General features: G+C 44.5%; 1 protein-coding gene across 1 annotated transcript in view; it reads right to left on the bottom strand.

Moving 5' to 3' along the window:
* The window catches only part of SUN2 (Sad1 and UNC84 domain containing 2), a 41,842-nt gene that overhangs the window by 7,264 nt on the left and 18,475 nt on the right, over positions 1-16,103 (bottom strand). Inside the window, exons 5-16 of the mRNA XM_053257372.1 lie at positions 15,371-15,466; positions 13,895-13,988; positions 13,252-13,322; positions 12,654-12,775; positions 11,887-12,102; positions 11,297-11,374; positions 9,232-9,275; positions 7,416-7,581; positions 6,235-6,450; positions 3,870-3,954; positions 2,625-2,740; positions 901-1,068 (exon numbers count right to left, since the gene is read on the bottom strand). Coding sequence (XP_053113347.1) covers positions 901-1,068; positions 2,625-2,740; positions 3,870-3,954; positions 6,235-6,450; positions 7,416-7,581; positions 9,232-9,275; positions 11,297-11,374; positions 11,887-12,102; positions 12,654-12,775; positions 13,252-13,322; positions 13,895-13,988; positions 15,371-15,466 — 1,472 coding nt within the window. The remainder of the gene's footprint in view (positions 1-900; positions 1,069-2,624; positions 2,741-3,869; positions 3,955-6,234; positions 6,451-7,415; positions 7,582-9,231; positions 9,276-11,296; positions 11,375-11,886; positions 12,103-12,653; positions 12,776-13,251; positions 13,323-13,894; positions 13,989-15,370; positions 15,467-16,103) is intronic.

Raw genomic sequence — 16,103 nt, 5'->3', positions numbered from 1 at the left:
CTGGCTCTATCCATCCCTGGCACAGCATCCCTCCAGTGGCTGTTGCTGGTGTTTGTCTTATGTTTCCTTTTTAGATTGTGAGCCCTTTGGGGACATTTTATTTATTTATATCGGTGTAAACTGCTTTGGAAATTTTAGTTGAAAAGTGGTATAAATATATATTGTATTTTACATCCAAACTAACACTGAGTGCTAAAAAAACCCACATCTGCAACAGGGGAGGCGTGATTATCTTTCTGCAGCCCTCTGTGTCTCCCAAATATATGTCCTCGAGGGTCCTGCAACTCTCAGGGATATATTTGCTGAGAGAAGATTAGCCAAAGGATCACCCCTTCCCCCTTGCACATGTGAAACATTTTCCACACGGTGTTAGTCTGGGTTCAGCCACTGTACCCAACAACGCTCCCACTTCACAACCAAACCTCTTCAGCCTCCTGCAGCTTTCACAAGCAGTCCTTTTCATATACGGCACTCCATTGAAAACTGTCCAATCAACACAACTGGAAGGCTGCTATCTGGATGAAACAAGACACCAGATGCAGCTGGATAATATGGCAGACTGGACATGCAGGCATAAGAGCCCTAAGCAGTGGTAGCCCAGATAATTGGGGAGGGATGTGTGGCTCATCCTCACTTTTCTTGTCATCTCCCTCACCTTACTCCACCACAGTGTTAACCTCAAGCACACGGGCAAGGAAGGAGTGGCCAAATTATGAAGGCTATATTCCCGGTCCAACAAAAAGCAAAGAGGAATGCAAGCACTAGAAGTCCTGTCTCAAGTGGGAGAAGTCACTCATAGGATGTCCTCCTCCTCTGGTTGAAAGTGGGAAGATGTTATCTCATGTGCCATATTTTAACTTGCCCTGATACATTCCCCATATCTATGCAAAGGTAACTTACAAAGACTTGAAAGTCCTTGGGGGCACTGGGAATGGTCCCTTTGGGCGAGAGGGATTTAGAGATGTGTTCTAGCGTCACAGCAGTGGGATGGATGTTGCTTGAAAGGCGGACAACAGCAAAACCTTCAGAGCCCTGGAATGCCCAACAGTTCCCAGGATGTACATCTGGCTGTGACAGAGGGAGACAATGCAGTTTTAAAAGAAAACAAAGAACAGTTTTTTCTGGGCAAACAAGCATATTTGTGTGTGAGATTTCTATCCCAAAGCACAGGAACCCTCAAAAACTCCAGGATTATTCAATCAAGAGCAAAACCACCATCACCAGAAAGCCAATTGGTAATAGATTTAAAACAGCATTTCCCTTTGGGGATATTGTCTTATTCCATAAAATCGCAGAAAAGGGATTTTAATCCACCCTGAAAGGGTAACTGACTTCTCTCATAAATCTCAATCTACTGAAAAAGGAGATTATCTGCACTTGAGAATCAATGGCAGAAAGAACACAGTGAGTGGGACCCAGACTTAGCTAATTACAACTATTATTTAAAATATTTATATCCTGCATATCCAGTACAATAATGCTTGGGGCAGCTAGCACCAGTAAAAACACCAGCTCACAACAGTAAAAGCAAGCACTGAAATAAATGAGACATGTTGATTAATTAAGTGCTGTCAAGTCGGTGTCGACTCTTAGCGACCACATAGATAGATTCTCTCCAGGATGATCTGTGTTCAACTTGGCCTTTAAGGTCTCTCAGTGGTGCATTCACTACTGTCGTAATTAAGTCCATCCACCTTGCTACCGGTTGTCCTTCTCTTTCCTTCAACTTTCCCCAGCATTATGGACTTCTCAAGGGAGCTGGATCTTCGCATAATGTGTCCAGAGTATGATCGTTTGAGCCTGGTCATTTGTGCCTCAAATGAAAATTCTGGATGGATTTGTTCTATGATCCATTCGTTTGTTTTCCTGGCTGTCCATGGTATCCTCAAAAGTCTTTTCCAGCACCAAAGTTCAAAAGCGTCAATGCTTTTTCTGTCCAAAGTCCAGCTGGAAGTCATGACTCTAGTCATGACTCAAGGCAGCTTCACAAATCATGGCCACAAGTAAGCTTCCACTAACAGCCGGCTTCTGGTGAGTTTGTGCTCCCCATGCAAGTTCTGCTCTGGGCATGTTTTCAGTAGCTGCCAAGAATGGGCCACACTGCCCTCCAGGAAATCAATTTGGTTACCAACGTTGGGTTCCCAGAGGGAAATGTGGCTGGAGAACCAGACATTGGAGGGTTTGGACCACACACCGGGAATGGAGTGGAACTTGAAGCTTGTGCTGGAAGTGCACGCTCACTGGGAACTGGCCTTTGCAAGATCCTGCGTCAGAGGACTTGTTAAAGAATTAAGGGAGCAAAGGCACATTATGTGGGATTACCAAATAGGACAGCGTATTCTCGAGCACTCTCCTTTTCTAGGCTTAGTGTGCAGAAATGGTTGTGCTATCCTTGATCAACCATGAAGTTCCCCGGGTGGCCTGTCTAACATAATCTTGTGCTCCTATTTGCTGTGAACATAAAATGGGACAATGCCTACGTAGGCTGCCCTGAGTTCCTTGGAAGAAGAGCCAGATGACAGACTAAGATATCAGAGTTTTAAGCCAGCCACACTGAGGGGACAAGAATGACAGGAGGACAAAGTAGGACAGGGCCTCTGTAGCTTTAAGCTGTTGACCCATACCTGCAGGATGACCCGTGGAGACTGTGAGTGGTACCACAAGGGGATCCCAAAGACACTCAGCAGAGCCGTCTTCGTCTCGTAGGTTTCTGAGCACCGCGTGCTGATAACGCTGGCCCCTGGAATGAAGAGACATGGGTGAAATCAGGTTGCAGGAGTCTGCCTTCTGACCAAGAGACCCAATACACAGACTACCCCATAGCGGAGAGATTAGGAATTGCAATGAAAACCCCCAATATGACAACCAGAGAGCCTATATTCTGCACCTAGGACTATTTCATGTGAATTTGCAAGCTTTATTGTGGCTGGACAGTTGCGGGGGGTAGGTGGGTGCAGTCAGGATCTCTGTAAATGTTAACATATGTGGAAGAAAGTGAGACGACAACAAGGCCCATTGATAATTCAAGAACAGTAGGCGTGGGTTGTTGTTTTTTGTGGCAGGGGGTCCTCTCTGGTTTTAAACATGGCATTGAAACTAATCATGAGATCTTAGGTTGATTCTTGGCTACCAGGAAGGTTAGAAATGAGGGATGTGTATAAAGCGTTTTGTGCGCATCCAGGGCAGCGGAGAGTGGGCACTTTAAAAAGGAGGAAGGCAGGTCTTACCTGCCCCTCCGTTACACCTTTTCCCCACCCTGCTGGCCGCCCCACAGCAGCACTGTTTGTACTAAGCAGCTAGGCTCTCTGTTTATCTGGCTGCATTTCCGTATAGACAGGAAGTTCCTTGTTCCCAGCAGGAAATGGCATCTGAGCACTACTCAAGATGGTGTCCGCATATGCTCATATGCCATTTCCTGCTGGGAACAAGGAACTTCCTGTCTCTAAGCAAATGCAGCCGGACAAACAGAGAGCCCAGCTGCTTAGCGTTGAACTGTTTTAACTTTTATATGTGTTTTAATTGTTGTTGGCCACCCAGAGACGTAAGTTTGGGCGGGGTATAAATATGATAGATAAATAAATAAATAGCTTTTTCATCCCTAGCCGAAATGATTCAGCTGGGGCAACTCGAAGAGTTTCGGCACTTGGAAACAGAGGTGCCAAAACGCTTCGAGCACATCCCTATTTGGGGGTGTTTGTTTAACAAACACCCCCCCCCAATAGATTCTCACACTCTCCCATCCCAATCTCCTCCTGCAGCATGAAGACCCTCACCCAGACAACATCACGCCACGTCTCCTTCATTGGTTACTCTCCTTTACCTCAGTAGCTGTCAGGTCAGAAAGGCAAAGTGGCCTTTGGTTTGCATACCTCCAGATTCGAGGGCATAGTCAACCATTCCGATGCGATCCTCACTATAGCGCTTCAGGGCCTGGTCCACAATGCGGTGCACTTGCTGGAACAAGACAAAGAGGACTGAGTGCAAGGCCAGGATCCTCAGCCCATGAAAGCTGCACTCGTGTCTGCAGGGTTAGAGTGGAACCATGCAGAGGACAAGGACTTCTTAGAGACGACGGTGCAGCTGAGTTGGCATCAGTCCACAGGTCAGTTGTGCATCAATGCACATTCAAGGCCTGAGACCTGCGCTGTAAACTCGTGCGGTTACTGTGCCAAAGATTGCATGAGGTCATCCAGCACCACACCATTTCTGACTGAAGAGGCATACACTGAAACTTCTCTTCTTCCTTGCCACATCGATACCACCTTGCAGGAAGATCACCCAGTGGTTTGGGGAAAGGAGGACTCTGAATAAATTCCCCCCTTGCATGCCCCCTTTTCTGCCACCTTTCAGGGAAGCAGAACCAGAAGCAATAGCAACAGAACATCAGTCTGAGTCAGGAAACCCATTTCCACAGAACTGAAAAATCTTCTGAAAATAAGCCTGGTAGCCTATTTCGGGACGTTTGTGCATGTGTATGTCCCAGAGCATGGTCTAAGAGCACACAATACACCCACCCTGCTGAAGCTGAGAATATGGTGTGGTCACTGTCGGGATGTAAGATACAGATAGGAAGTGTACTACTTTGTGTACACTGAGCATCATCTGCATGAGTGTTCACTGTACATAGATTGTACATGCGTTGAACATAACTTGTGAATAGGTTTATACTGGGCCGGTTCAGGGGAACAGTCCCACACATGCAACAACAGGAGATGTGCAAAAGGTTTGGCTGAATCAACTCGAAATCAAATTGAATCCAAATCGATTTGACTCAAATCTACTTGCACAGAATGGGATTTGTTCAAATCAATTAGAATTTGTGCACATTCAAATAGATTCGAATGAATCCCATTCTGTGCAAGCAGATTCAGGTTGAATCGACTTGGTCAAAGTTTTTACACACCCCTAGCAATTACACTGGGGCTGCACCGAGAACGTGTCTACCCTCATGTTACCAGGCGATGTGCCAATGCACTCTTGGTGCTGCGGCCCCAATGTTACCATGTGTGCATCTGAATGGCCCCAAGTTAAATAAATATGCAACCACTACTGATCTATGATCTACAGAAGAGAGAACTCAAGAAGACCCTCACAATCCATCACTCCTTTGCCAAAAGACAATGAAGCACAGGATACAAATTTGAGACTTTACCATGAAGCAGGCAGAACTGTATATTAATAATCAAGCAGACACCAAGACAGCAGCAGGGAGCACAGGTAAGGCTGAGCCTGCCACCTAGTGGACACCTAGTTGACATTCCACCCAACATGCCAGTGGGTTTAATAATTTTTTTCATTTTAAAACTGGTACTGTACAACCACAAAATAAACATAGGCAGCCATTTTTAAAGTCAATGTATGGATGCTGAGCACTGAAACAAATCTATTATTCTGATGAGAAACAGAATACCAAGAATGGCTACTGGCAAACCAAGGAGGAACAGTGACATGGAAGGAGAAACAAGGTTATTATTATTATTTACACTTTATATCCCGCTCTTCCTCCAAGGAGCCCAGAGCGGTGTACTACATACTTAAGTTTCTCCTCACAACAACCCTGTGAAGTCGGTTAGGCTGAGAGAAAGGTGACTGGCCCAGAGTCACCCAGCAAGTCTCATGGCTGAATGGGGATTTGAACTCGGGTCTCCCCGGTCCTAGTACAGTACTCTAACCACTACAGGTGAAACTCGGAAAATTAGAATATCGTGCAAAAGTCCATTAATTTCAGTAATGCAAATTAAAAGGTGAAACTGATATATGAGACAGACGCATTACATGCAAAGTGAGATAAGTCAAGCCTTAATTTGTTATAATTGTGATGATCATGGCGTACAGCTCATGAAAACCCCAAATCCACAATCCCAGAAAATTAGAATATTACATGGAACCAATTGTGATCATCACAATTATAACAAATTAAGGCTTGACTTATCTCGCTTTGCATGTAATGCGTCTGTCTCATATATCAGTTTCACCTTTTAATTTGCATTACTGAAATTAATGGACTTTTGCACGATATTCTAATTTTCCGAGTTTCACCTGTACACTACGCTGCCAGGTTGGGCAGCTCAGACAGGGTCCTCAGGTGGCAAAACACTGACCCAAGTCAATGAGTCCTCAGCATAATTCCCACAAATGGCCTGTAAAACTACAATAGAATAGAATAGAATAGAATAGAATAGAATAGAATAGAATAGAATAGATACTTGGACCAAGTGCTATGCATATCCTCACCTCTTCCGTTACTCCTATGACTCCTTCCCTTTGCAGTGTTATCCCAACGTCCCGCGCAGACAACCGCTGGTCTTCCGAGATCTTGGCAAGGATCTTGCGCTCTAGCCTCTGGAGCTGTTCCTCTAGTTCCTCATGCTGGAGGAAAAGACTGCCCACTCCATCCTCCCGAGGGCGGGACAGGAATTGGCTCAGCCATATGGGAAACTGGGCCTCCACCTAAAGCCATGAAAGGGAAGGTGGAGGTTGGTAAACACTTTTCCTCTTCTAAGTCCAGATGTTTTGAGAGAGAATGCAAATAGATTAAAGGGAATGGGAAACATCACTTCCAGTTTAGAAGATTCACCAACTATTTTTATGGGCTATGATAGAGTCTCAGGACAGGCTGGAAACGCTCACCATTTACTTATATTTTTGTATTGGCCTTTGCACAAGGCTAACAGGAGGATAAAAACAGTAATAAAATTTCAGTTAAAATACTGATCAAAAAACACACAAAACAAGAATACAGCTATGCTGTGAAAATTAAGGTCAACAACATGCTCCAATCTGATTCACCAGTTTTATGGACTAAGGAGTATTGCACAGCAAATGTATTTGTATCTTAATTTTATGTTTGATGATGAGATTAAATGCACCCATTTTTAAAAACAACCTTTCCCCCCCTTTCCATTTAAACACATTTGGCCTTGGGATTGAAGGAATTGTACCCACTCCTTGATGGAGACTGCCTGATCTGCTTGGTTTCAGGTTTTAGAAAGAGCCTATGTTCAAAGTTTGCATCTGGGGGCTAAAATGCACCAAGCCAAAATGCAAACAGATTCTCGACAGGCTCAGGTAAGCTCTATGTTTATACCAGGTAACTCCAAGAGCTGTACAAGTATATAGACAATACTATGTAGTGTAATTTTCAAGCCAATCCAGAGTTTCAGTGCTGACATTCAGATGGTTGCACAATTCACAAGAATGCTCTAGTGATATCCTCACAAAGCTATTCCATGTGCGGCCTGGAAACAATCTAAAAATATTCCTAGAAGATGCAGAAAAATGTGCGACAATGCAGAATATGTAAGAATCTAGGAAGATTCTTTCTCCACTCAATTTCTAACAAAAGTGTCTGGCTGTCACTGCAAGGATACACTACGTTTCCCCATGGGATGAAAGAGAGACAGAAAGAAACTCACATCCTTCCGGACTCCCTTGATCTGTCCCGGAAGAGACTCCACATGGTTTGATAACACATTATGATCAGAGGTCAAGATCACAAATTCCTTCTTCAGGTCTGCCAACTGTTCCTCCAGTGTGGCCATCCCCTTTCGGAAGTTACCCATCAGGCCTTCTTGTGTAGAGCTTCAAAAGCAAAACACAAAGAGTGATTTCAGATGCCCCTGACATGCAGCCAAAGAAGCAGGTGCTTAATCATTTCCTTCAATCAGTCTCTTGAACTACACTTAAAAAGCAAGCTTGGAAGTCAAGGTTCAAAAACAAGCCCATTCAAATGTCTCTAAAGTAACATTACGCTGTATAGTCAGACCTGTTTAGTTTACATGTGTGGAATATCATTGCACAAATGCACAACCATCTTGAACAGAAAGTGGAATGCTGAGAAGCTCAGTTATTTTAAGTTTCTAGCCCTCATGGTTCCGAGTCCTTAATTGTATTTAGTCCATTACAGATGTAATTGTATTTGTGCAATGCGCAAGAGAGGCCACTGAGTATATGTCCTTGTTTTGTCCTGTATATGTCCTTGCTGTTCAAAAATGGAACACAATCCCCAATCAATCTTCAGAACTTGAACAGGACGAACAGGAGAAGGCAGTCTCTTAAAGATGCTAGTGCAAAGCCTAAAGGAGTGTGTGCATTGCTTCTAACACCCTCTGCTCAAAGTGTACTCAGACAACTAATTATGGCATCTCTGCAAACAATGATAATATTTTTTTAAAAGGTTTGTTTAGAGTTATAAATTGGCTTGGCTAAATTGGGGTGTGTGTGTGGAGGGGGACTGCTTTGCATGCAGAAGACCCCAGGTCCCTGGGATCTCCAGGCAGAGCTGGGAAATATCTGTCTGAAATCTTAGAGGGGTTGCTGCCAGTATAGACAATACTGAGCTAGACAGACCAGTGGAGTATTAAGGCTAGATTGAAATGCAGCTCCCATGAAGGAAGGCCAGGTCCTCAGTGAGACCAAGTAAGGAGTCAAGGCAATCAGGTTCTAAGCAGGCCCCAACAGCAGCTACTGAAAATCTCACAGGTGCAAGAGTCAGCTGAAAATGCACCTTGTGCATTAAAAACAGAGCATGGGTTTCAGGGTAAAGGTGCCCAACCAGGGGCATAGCTAGGGGAGAGGGGGCCCGTGTTCATCCATCTCTCTGGCGGCCCACCAGTGAGGGAGATAATGAAGAAAATAGGGAGGGATGGAGCTGGAGGGCCCTTAGGAACTGGGGGCCCGTGTTCTTTGAACCCTTTCGCTCAATTATAGCTACGCCCCTGTGCCCAACTCTAATAAATATCAGTATTATGGGTAGCAAAAATTTGCATTACACACTCATAATTTGCAAACTGTGTCAGCATTTTTTAATTATAAGGGTTCAAATGATGTGAACCAATTACTCAGGTACAATGCTTCGAATATTCCCTTCTGCTGGGAAATGTATACCTTCACTTTCAAATAAGAGCTGTTTTTGAAAGATACACACATCCCACGACTCCAATTTTCATAAGACTGGAAATGCCATATCTATTTCCCCCCCCCCATTTTTACATTTATATCCCGCTCTTCCTCCAAGGAGCCCAGAGCGGTGTACTACATACTTGAGTTTCTCCTCACAACAACCCTGTGAAGTAGGTTAGGCTGAGAGAGAAGTGACTGGCCCAGAGTCACCCAGCTAGTATCATGGCTGAATGGGGATTTGAACTCGGGTCTCCCCGGTCCTAGTCCAGCACTCTAACCACTACACCACACTGGGCTCTCGTGCAATTTGCTGCTGATACTCAAAATTACCTTTGCCACTGCGAAGTCATTTGGAGCATTCGGGTCTCTGTCTCCTGTAAGAGAAAAAGCACTATATCAGGGCAAGGAAATATAGCAGGATTAGATCATGCTAACTGCACAGGAATTCACACCAGAATGGGCACCACTGCATGTACACCTGGAACTGGGCAAGCATAACAAGCCAGAACAAAATGAAGATGAAGAAATATAGTGATATACTGCTTTTTAAACAAAAAGGTTCCTAGAGAAGTTTGGATCTCACTGTGTGTGTGTGTGTGTGTGTGTGTGTGTGTGTGTGTGTGTGTGTGTGTGTACGTACATGTATGGTACACACACCAGCAACAGCTGGTGAGCAGGGTTCTCAAATGGCAGCCCCTCCAGTTACTGCTGGACTATAACTTCCATTATCCACAGTCACAATGGTCAGTAGCCAGGGATAATGGGACAGCTAACATCTGCAGGAAGGACACAGTTGGAGACCAGTGCAAGAGAGACACTATGCTGAGATGAATAAGGACAGTTGCTCTCCACCTGCTAAATACAAACAGAGCCACCACTTGAAAAAGCACCTCTCTGCTCAGTCAGCATGGCTAAATGGATTGATGGGTCTTAAGAAATAAGCCCTTTTTGGACCATTCTATTTTTTTTAATCAATCATCATTTGAAACATCTTATAGATCAGAACTTTTCTTCCATTTTTTAAAAAAATCTGCTTAGCATCATGAACATATCACAAGGACCAACAACCTGGCTAGCAGAATTGAATTCAAAGCCCAGCTCAGCCAAGAAGTTATGGGTTGGGCCTTGGACAGCTCACACTGTCCCTACCAGTCTCAATATCATTCCTTCACTTGAATTATATGTGATCAACCTCATGTGATGTTGCGAGGCTGAATGACCCAAACAAGACTCTGCATCCTGAAAACATTAAATAAAGTGAATGTGGGAAAGGTAGCAAGAGCAGTGGAGCAGCTTCAGTGCCGCTGTGACAGCTTCTGGGTGATAACGGGAGAAGCCATACATTTCACTGCACAAGGGTCATAATCTTTGTTCATCTCCTTGTTTTTACGGATGTACGCAAAAGGTTGCATAAAATCCAATAGGAAGGAATTAGAATGCTTTAGAGAAACTGCTGCTCAAGTTATATTTGCAAGATATGAAATAAATATTCCAGTAACAAAGAGAGAAAGAAAATATTGAACAAATTACTTAAGCATGCTGCTTAAGAATCAGGCATTTATTTATTTGTATTAGAAAGCAAATGTTGGAGGTGATACAGCTAAAGTTAAGAATTTTTGAAGTTGTAATCCTGTGTACATTTCTTTGAGAATAAACCACTCTGAATGCAGTGAGTTCAGAAAAATACGCATACCCATCTGGCTGCATATTTCATTGAGCAGAGTTAAGCACCTGCTCAAATCTCTACCATTGAAATCAATGGTAAACAAGTTGTTCTAGTAAGAACTAATCTGCCTACTTTCCCTTTCACTGTCTCTACAACAGAACTAAATTTGGTTCAAACAGAGGTCCACTTGCGCCTCAAAAGTTTACGCATCCTCCATCTTGAATTGGGGTGGATGACATCACCACAAGCTATGCCATTAGAGGTGTCCCTATGTGCCCCCACATCTGTACCTGGTTTGGTTCATATTGGCTGAGCCACTGAGAAGTTGATGGGGTGCGCGCGCGCGCGCGCACACACACACACACACACACACAGAGAATGCTGGGTGATCTTATAAGCCTACTGGAAAGTAGGCTTAAAAAGTGCTTAACTCCAGCTGCATCATGCCCATTCATGTTGCAAGATGCTTCAATATGCACAAACATTTTACTTATTCGATACACACACCCCAAGACATTATGCAATAGAAATAGGCAAATAAAAATGACCATAAAATATAATTGACAAACATCTGAATCCTTGATAAGCATTCAATAAATTATGAGGAAATAGAAAATATAAATGGCAATTTTGTTTAAAAACTAGGGAAAATGAGACCAGTTTAACAATGTAATAAACACTCCCAGATAATGGCATTTGTACATGTCAAAAAGTCAAGTCAAGTTTTACCTGAGAAGCCTGAGAGATTTTCTCCAAGAGACTGTCAAACTCCTTCTGTAGCCGGGATCGGAAGACATCCAACTCGCCCTGCAAGGGAGCAAAGATAGGTGAGAACCGGCATGTGTCTTACAATAAGACGCCACAATCTATATGCAAATAGCCCATTCAACTGGGACTCCTGCCCAATAGTGACTGAGTAGTGACCAACTCTAGACCCAGATCCAGGCCTTGAGATGGGCCAAAGTCTGAAAGAGCCCCAGAATGAGAGTTCCCCAAAATGGCACCCTGAAATGGCCACCTTTGGAACCAGCCCATGCCTGAAGAGCCATCCCATGCCACACTGCCACTTTTCTCAATAGTGCTGGCAACAAGCTAGGTAGGATCATGTAGAGCAGAGGAGGAGGAAGAGCGCTAGATTTCAGAGAGTTGTCCCTTCAAGACTTCCACTCTCTGGGAGGTAGGCAGAGCCCAGGAGTGGGAAGGAAGATGTGGGTCAACAACAGCTGGAGGACCGCAATTTGATATCCCTGCACTAGATGCTTTAATGACATATTTCCTCCTTGATCCCAAAATGCCTCTATCTTCTACAGTTGCCCTACCTGGATGTGAAGATCTCTATCTTTGCGGAATTCCTCTCTCATGGCCGTATCTCGTTGTCTCACCAACCTATCCAGAAGCGCCAGGGTATCATCATGCGACAAAGCTGCCCCTTCCGATGCCTTTCCTTTCTGGAGCTCAAGCACCAAAGCCGTCGCCTCCAGGGTCTCAAAACGTCTCTCCAGGGCCTGAAGCCGAGACAGTACCTGCTGCTGTGCCTTTTTACCCAAGGGTGGTCAGAGAGAAAGATTCAGAGATACACAAGACTACCATCATCCATACTTTAGGAACATCCAAAACTGAAATATTGTCTTTATGGCAGAAGTTCCCAGCCAATACATTTCATTGCTATAGGAAGCAACTTGCCATTCCAGAGTTTGACTCGCTTGTATGTCTGCAACCCCAAGTTACAAAGTGAATTCCCAACAGGGGTTCAGAACTCGCTGTGAAACTGTTTTTGAATGCGATGGCTGTCTTCAGCCTAGGTTCCAGCTGAGCAATAGCCAACATGACACAGGTCTGCATGAGTGCACAAAGATCTGCAATTTGTATTTGTTTTTTTGTGAGCCACCCCAAGTAGTGCTGTGCTGGACGTGTGGGATAGAAATATAAAAATACATATATACAGAATGCCATCCTGTTAAATAAAACAAGAACCCCTCAGCTCTGCATTTCCAAATAATCAAGGGAGATTATCTAAAATGAGAGGTGGACAGAAAACCTGCCGCTTTCCCCCACAACTACACCCCTGAGAACCATTCATACTCACCTCAGGGAGTACAGCAAAATCACCTGCTTCATACCCTTTCCTGGTAACAGAGGGAGGGGATTTCATAGCTCCCCAAGAAAACATAGCAGGATGAAGTCCAAAGGGGTAAAAATACCAGGCACCTGATATAATTAAAAGAAACAGATCCTCTGGTTAAAGATGTCTTGTAAATATTTAATAGCATTCAGTAGGCAGGCAAATTTCACTCAATGTCAGTCATATCTTATATTCAGGATCACTCGGTTAAATTAATCAGGTTTAGGACAAACAGAAGGGGGAGGCTTCATTTTATAAAACAAAACAAAACCAAAAACCTCTGTGAAAAGAATAACAGAATTACACTTTAATGCAGGGGTTCTCCAACTGGGTCCCCAGATGTTGTTGGACTACAACTCCCACCATCCCCAGCCACAATGGCCAAAGACTATTGTGGCTGGGGATGATGGGGGTTGTAGTCCAACAACATCTGGGGACCCAGTTGGAGAACCCCTGCATCAAAGACTAGAAGCGCCCTCAGGTGGCTTTCAGCCCGTACCTCATGGATAGCCACAGGGAAGGGGTGTGCAGCAGGAAGGAAGGCAGCAAATAAGAAACTCACCGTAACCAACAGCTGTCAGGAGCAGCAAGAGAAGCAGCAACAGCAGCAGCTTCTTCAGGACTGGGTAGCTCCTGGGCACCAAGGAGCAAAGGAGAAAGAGAAATAAGCACCAGTGCAATTCCTTGAGGGAGGAACGAGACATCAGAAGAGAGTGGAATCCACTCTGTGTCTCTATTCATTCTTCCGCTGATTGGCTATTCCAATGCAACACCGTATGTGACCTCATTGCACTATGGGTCTTCTCCCTCCACTGGCTGGAGGAGCAGGGGGAATATACAGCACAATGGCATCGCATCACAAGTTGAGAGGAAGGAAACATTACAACGAAGAGGAAGCAGAGAGGCACGGTGGCTCCAAGGCTCTTACCCTTTAGCTCCACCCCCTGATCTTGGCTTCCTGCTATAGAGTTATCTGCATAGCCAATAAGAGGCAGCCTGGGTGAGAACAGGAGTGTGGCAGAAAGGCTGCACATGCAATGGCGTCATAGTACTGTCCATAATATATTGCAAGAATTTTGAAAATCTCAAGCCGTCCAATTCTGGAGACATTTTCGCTATTTGCCTTCAGCCCAAAAACCTCCTCTTACAACCATTTGGGACGCCCAGCCTACCCCACTCCCATGTGCTCTAAATTCTTTCCTGACCTTGTTAAGATGAAGACGTCTAGGAGGGAGGCTGCCGTCGTGAGGCGGTACCATGCGGTCCCCAGCCACCAGTATAACAGTCCAAAGAATCGGCCTGTAAAACCCCAGAGCAGCGTAAATAACACAATATACTAAGACTACCAGGATATTGCTAGGTACTTAAAAGATAGGAACATAGGAAGCTACCTTATAATGAGTCAGATCATTGGACCATCTAGCTCAGTATTGTCTACACCGACTGGCAGCAGCTTCTCCAAGGTTGCAGACAGGAGTCTCTCTCAGCCCTATCTTGGAGATGCCAGGGAGGAAACTTGGAACCTTCTGCTCTTCCCAGAGTGGCTCTATCCTCTGAGGGGAATATCTTATAGTGCTCACACAGAGTCCCTGATTCAAATGCAAACTGGGGTGGGCCCTGCTTAGCAAAGGGGACAATTCATGCTTGCTACCACAAGACCAGCTAGCCACCTAACGGCACAACGGGGACATGACTTGATTAATGAGCCAGAGGTTGCCAGTTTGAATCTCCGCTGGTATGTTTCCCAGACTATGGGAAACACCGATATCGGGCAGCAGCAATATAGGAAGATACTGAAAGGCATCATCTCATACAGCACAGGAGATGGCAATGGTAAACCCCCTCCTGTACTCTATCAGAGACAACCACAGGGCTCTCTGGGCGCCAGAAGTCAACACCGACTCAATGGCACACTTTTACCTTTACCACAAGACCAGCTTTCTTCTCAGGGCCTGAGCCTACAGAACCACTTATGAGAATTAACCTCATTCATAGACTCCCAATAATAGTTATATAAGGTTTTAAAAGCTCCTAATATTATAATACAGCACCTATGAAGGTGGAAGTGACAAGAGAGCTGGGTGAGGCCAGGAGCGCTCTCTCTTACTCTGTGCAGCTGCCTCCACTGCTGCGCTTCCTTGCTGGAAGAGGTCATGGAGGAGGGTGGTGGCTGTTGAGATTTGAGGCCTGTGCCCCATGGACCACCTCCTAAGGATGCCCCTGATATTACTACGTTTCAGCCATATTTCTTAGCGTTGAGGCCCCCTTCTCTCTTTTGCCAGGGCGCTACTAAGCCAACTCCCCTTCATCCTCCATGGAGAGCTTTTTTCACAGTTGGGGGCAAACAAGATATTTAATTTAAGCATGTGGTTATTTGGCTGTTGACATGATAAAACCATCATGTCACGTGTGACCCTCCATTTCTGATTTTTAGGGCATCTCTCTACACTGTAGAAAAACTAGTTTAATAATTATTCTTGTTCTACAGGAATTATAGTTCTTGGGCAAGGATATCCCTAACTCCCTGCACTTTCTCCAAACCACCATTTCCAGAATTATTCAGTGGAACAGTTAAAGAGCATTAAACAGATCTAGGTTTGTAGCCCAGATATGCTTAGTTTCCTTTGCAAGTGTGGGTATGATAAGAACAATACTAGGATATTAACAGCTCTGCTATTTACCTGGTGATGTAATCACCAGCCACAGAAAAGAGCCAACTTTGGAGAGGGCATTCCTCAACCTGGAACTGGAAGTATTCTGATCCAAGCAAGTGTGGCCTACAGGAAACAGAGCACAGTTAATCCAGCAAACAAGGCAATAGAAAGCAAAGGAAATATTTCTTCATGAATCTATTTCCATGGTACACAAAGTAGAAGGAAGTGGAAGACCTGCCCAAAGAGGCATAGGGGTTTGCTAAGGAAGTTAAAAAAAAAAAACCCACCATGACACTTTCCAGTCCAAGTCTTGGTGTATACTTGAATATTCCATGAAAGTACCAATAAAGTTAAAAACCCAATATTCAAAACTTAACCTGAAAAATTGGACTGGGTTCCTGCCAAGTGGTGTGGGTTGCTCTCTGGTGGGTTTGGGATTCATAAATTAAAGGGATTCATAAATTTTAAATCCCAAAGGGGCAAAATCCCATAAATTTTAAATCCCAAAGGGGCGAAATTTGTGATTCATAAATTTTAAATCCCAAAGGGGCGAAAGAGAAGCCACTTCTCAGCTGGGAACAGGTTGGAGATTTAAAAGCTTAAGGGAGATTGTCCCAGACACTTCTCAGCTGAGAAGCAGCACGGGCTGCTCATTCAATTTAACTTTTAAATCCCTAATTCCACAAATGAGAAGGCCTCACCACTACTCAGCTGAGAAGTGTCTGGGACAACCCCCACCCCGCTTCACATTAAAATCCTT

The sequence above is a fragment of the Hemicordylus capensis genome, chromosome 5, assembly GCF_027244095.1.
Source record: "Hemicordylus capensis ecotype Gifberg chromosome 5, rHemCap1.1.pri, whole genome shotgun sequence".
Taxonomy (NCBI): Eukaryota; Metazoa; Chordata; class Lepidosauria; order Squamata; family Cordylidae; genus Hemicordylus; species Hemicordylus capensis.
This window is presented reverse-complemented; position numbering and strand designations above follow the sequence as displayed.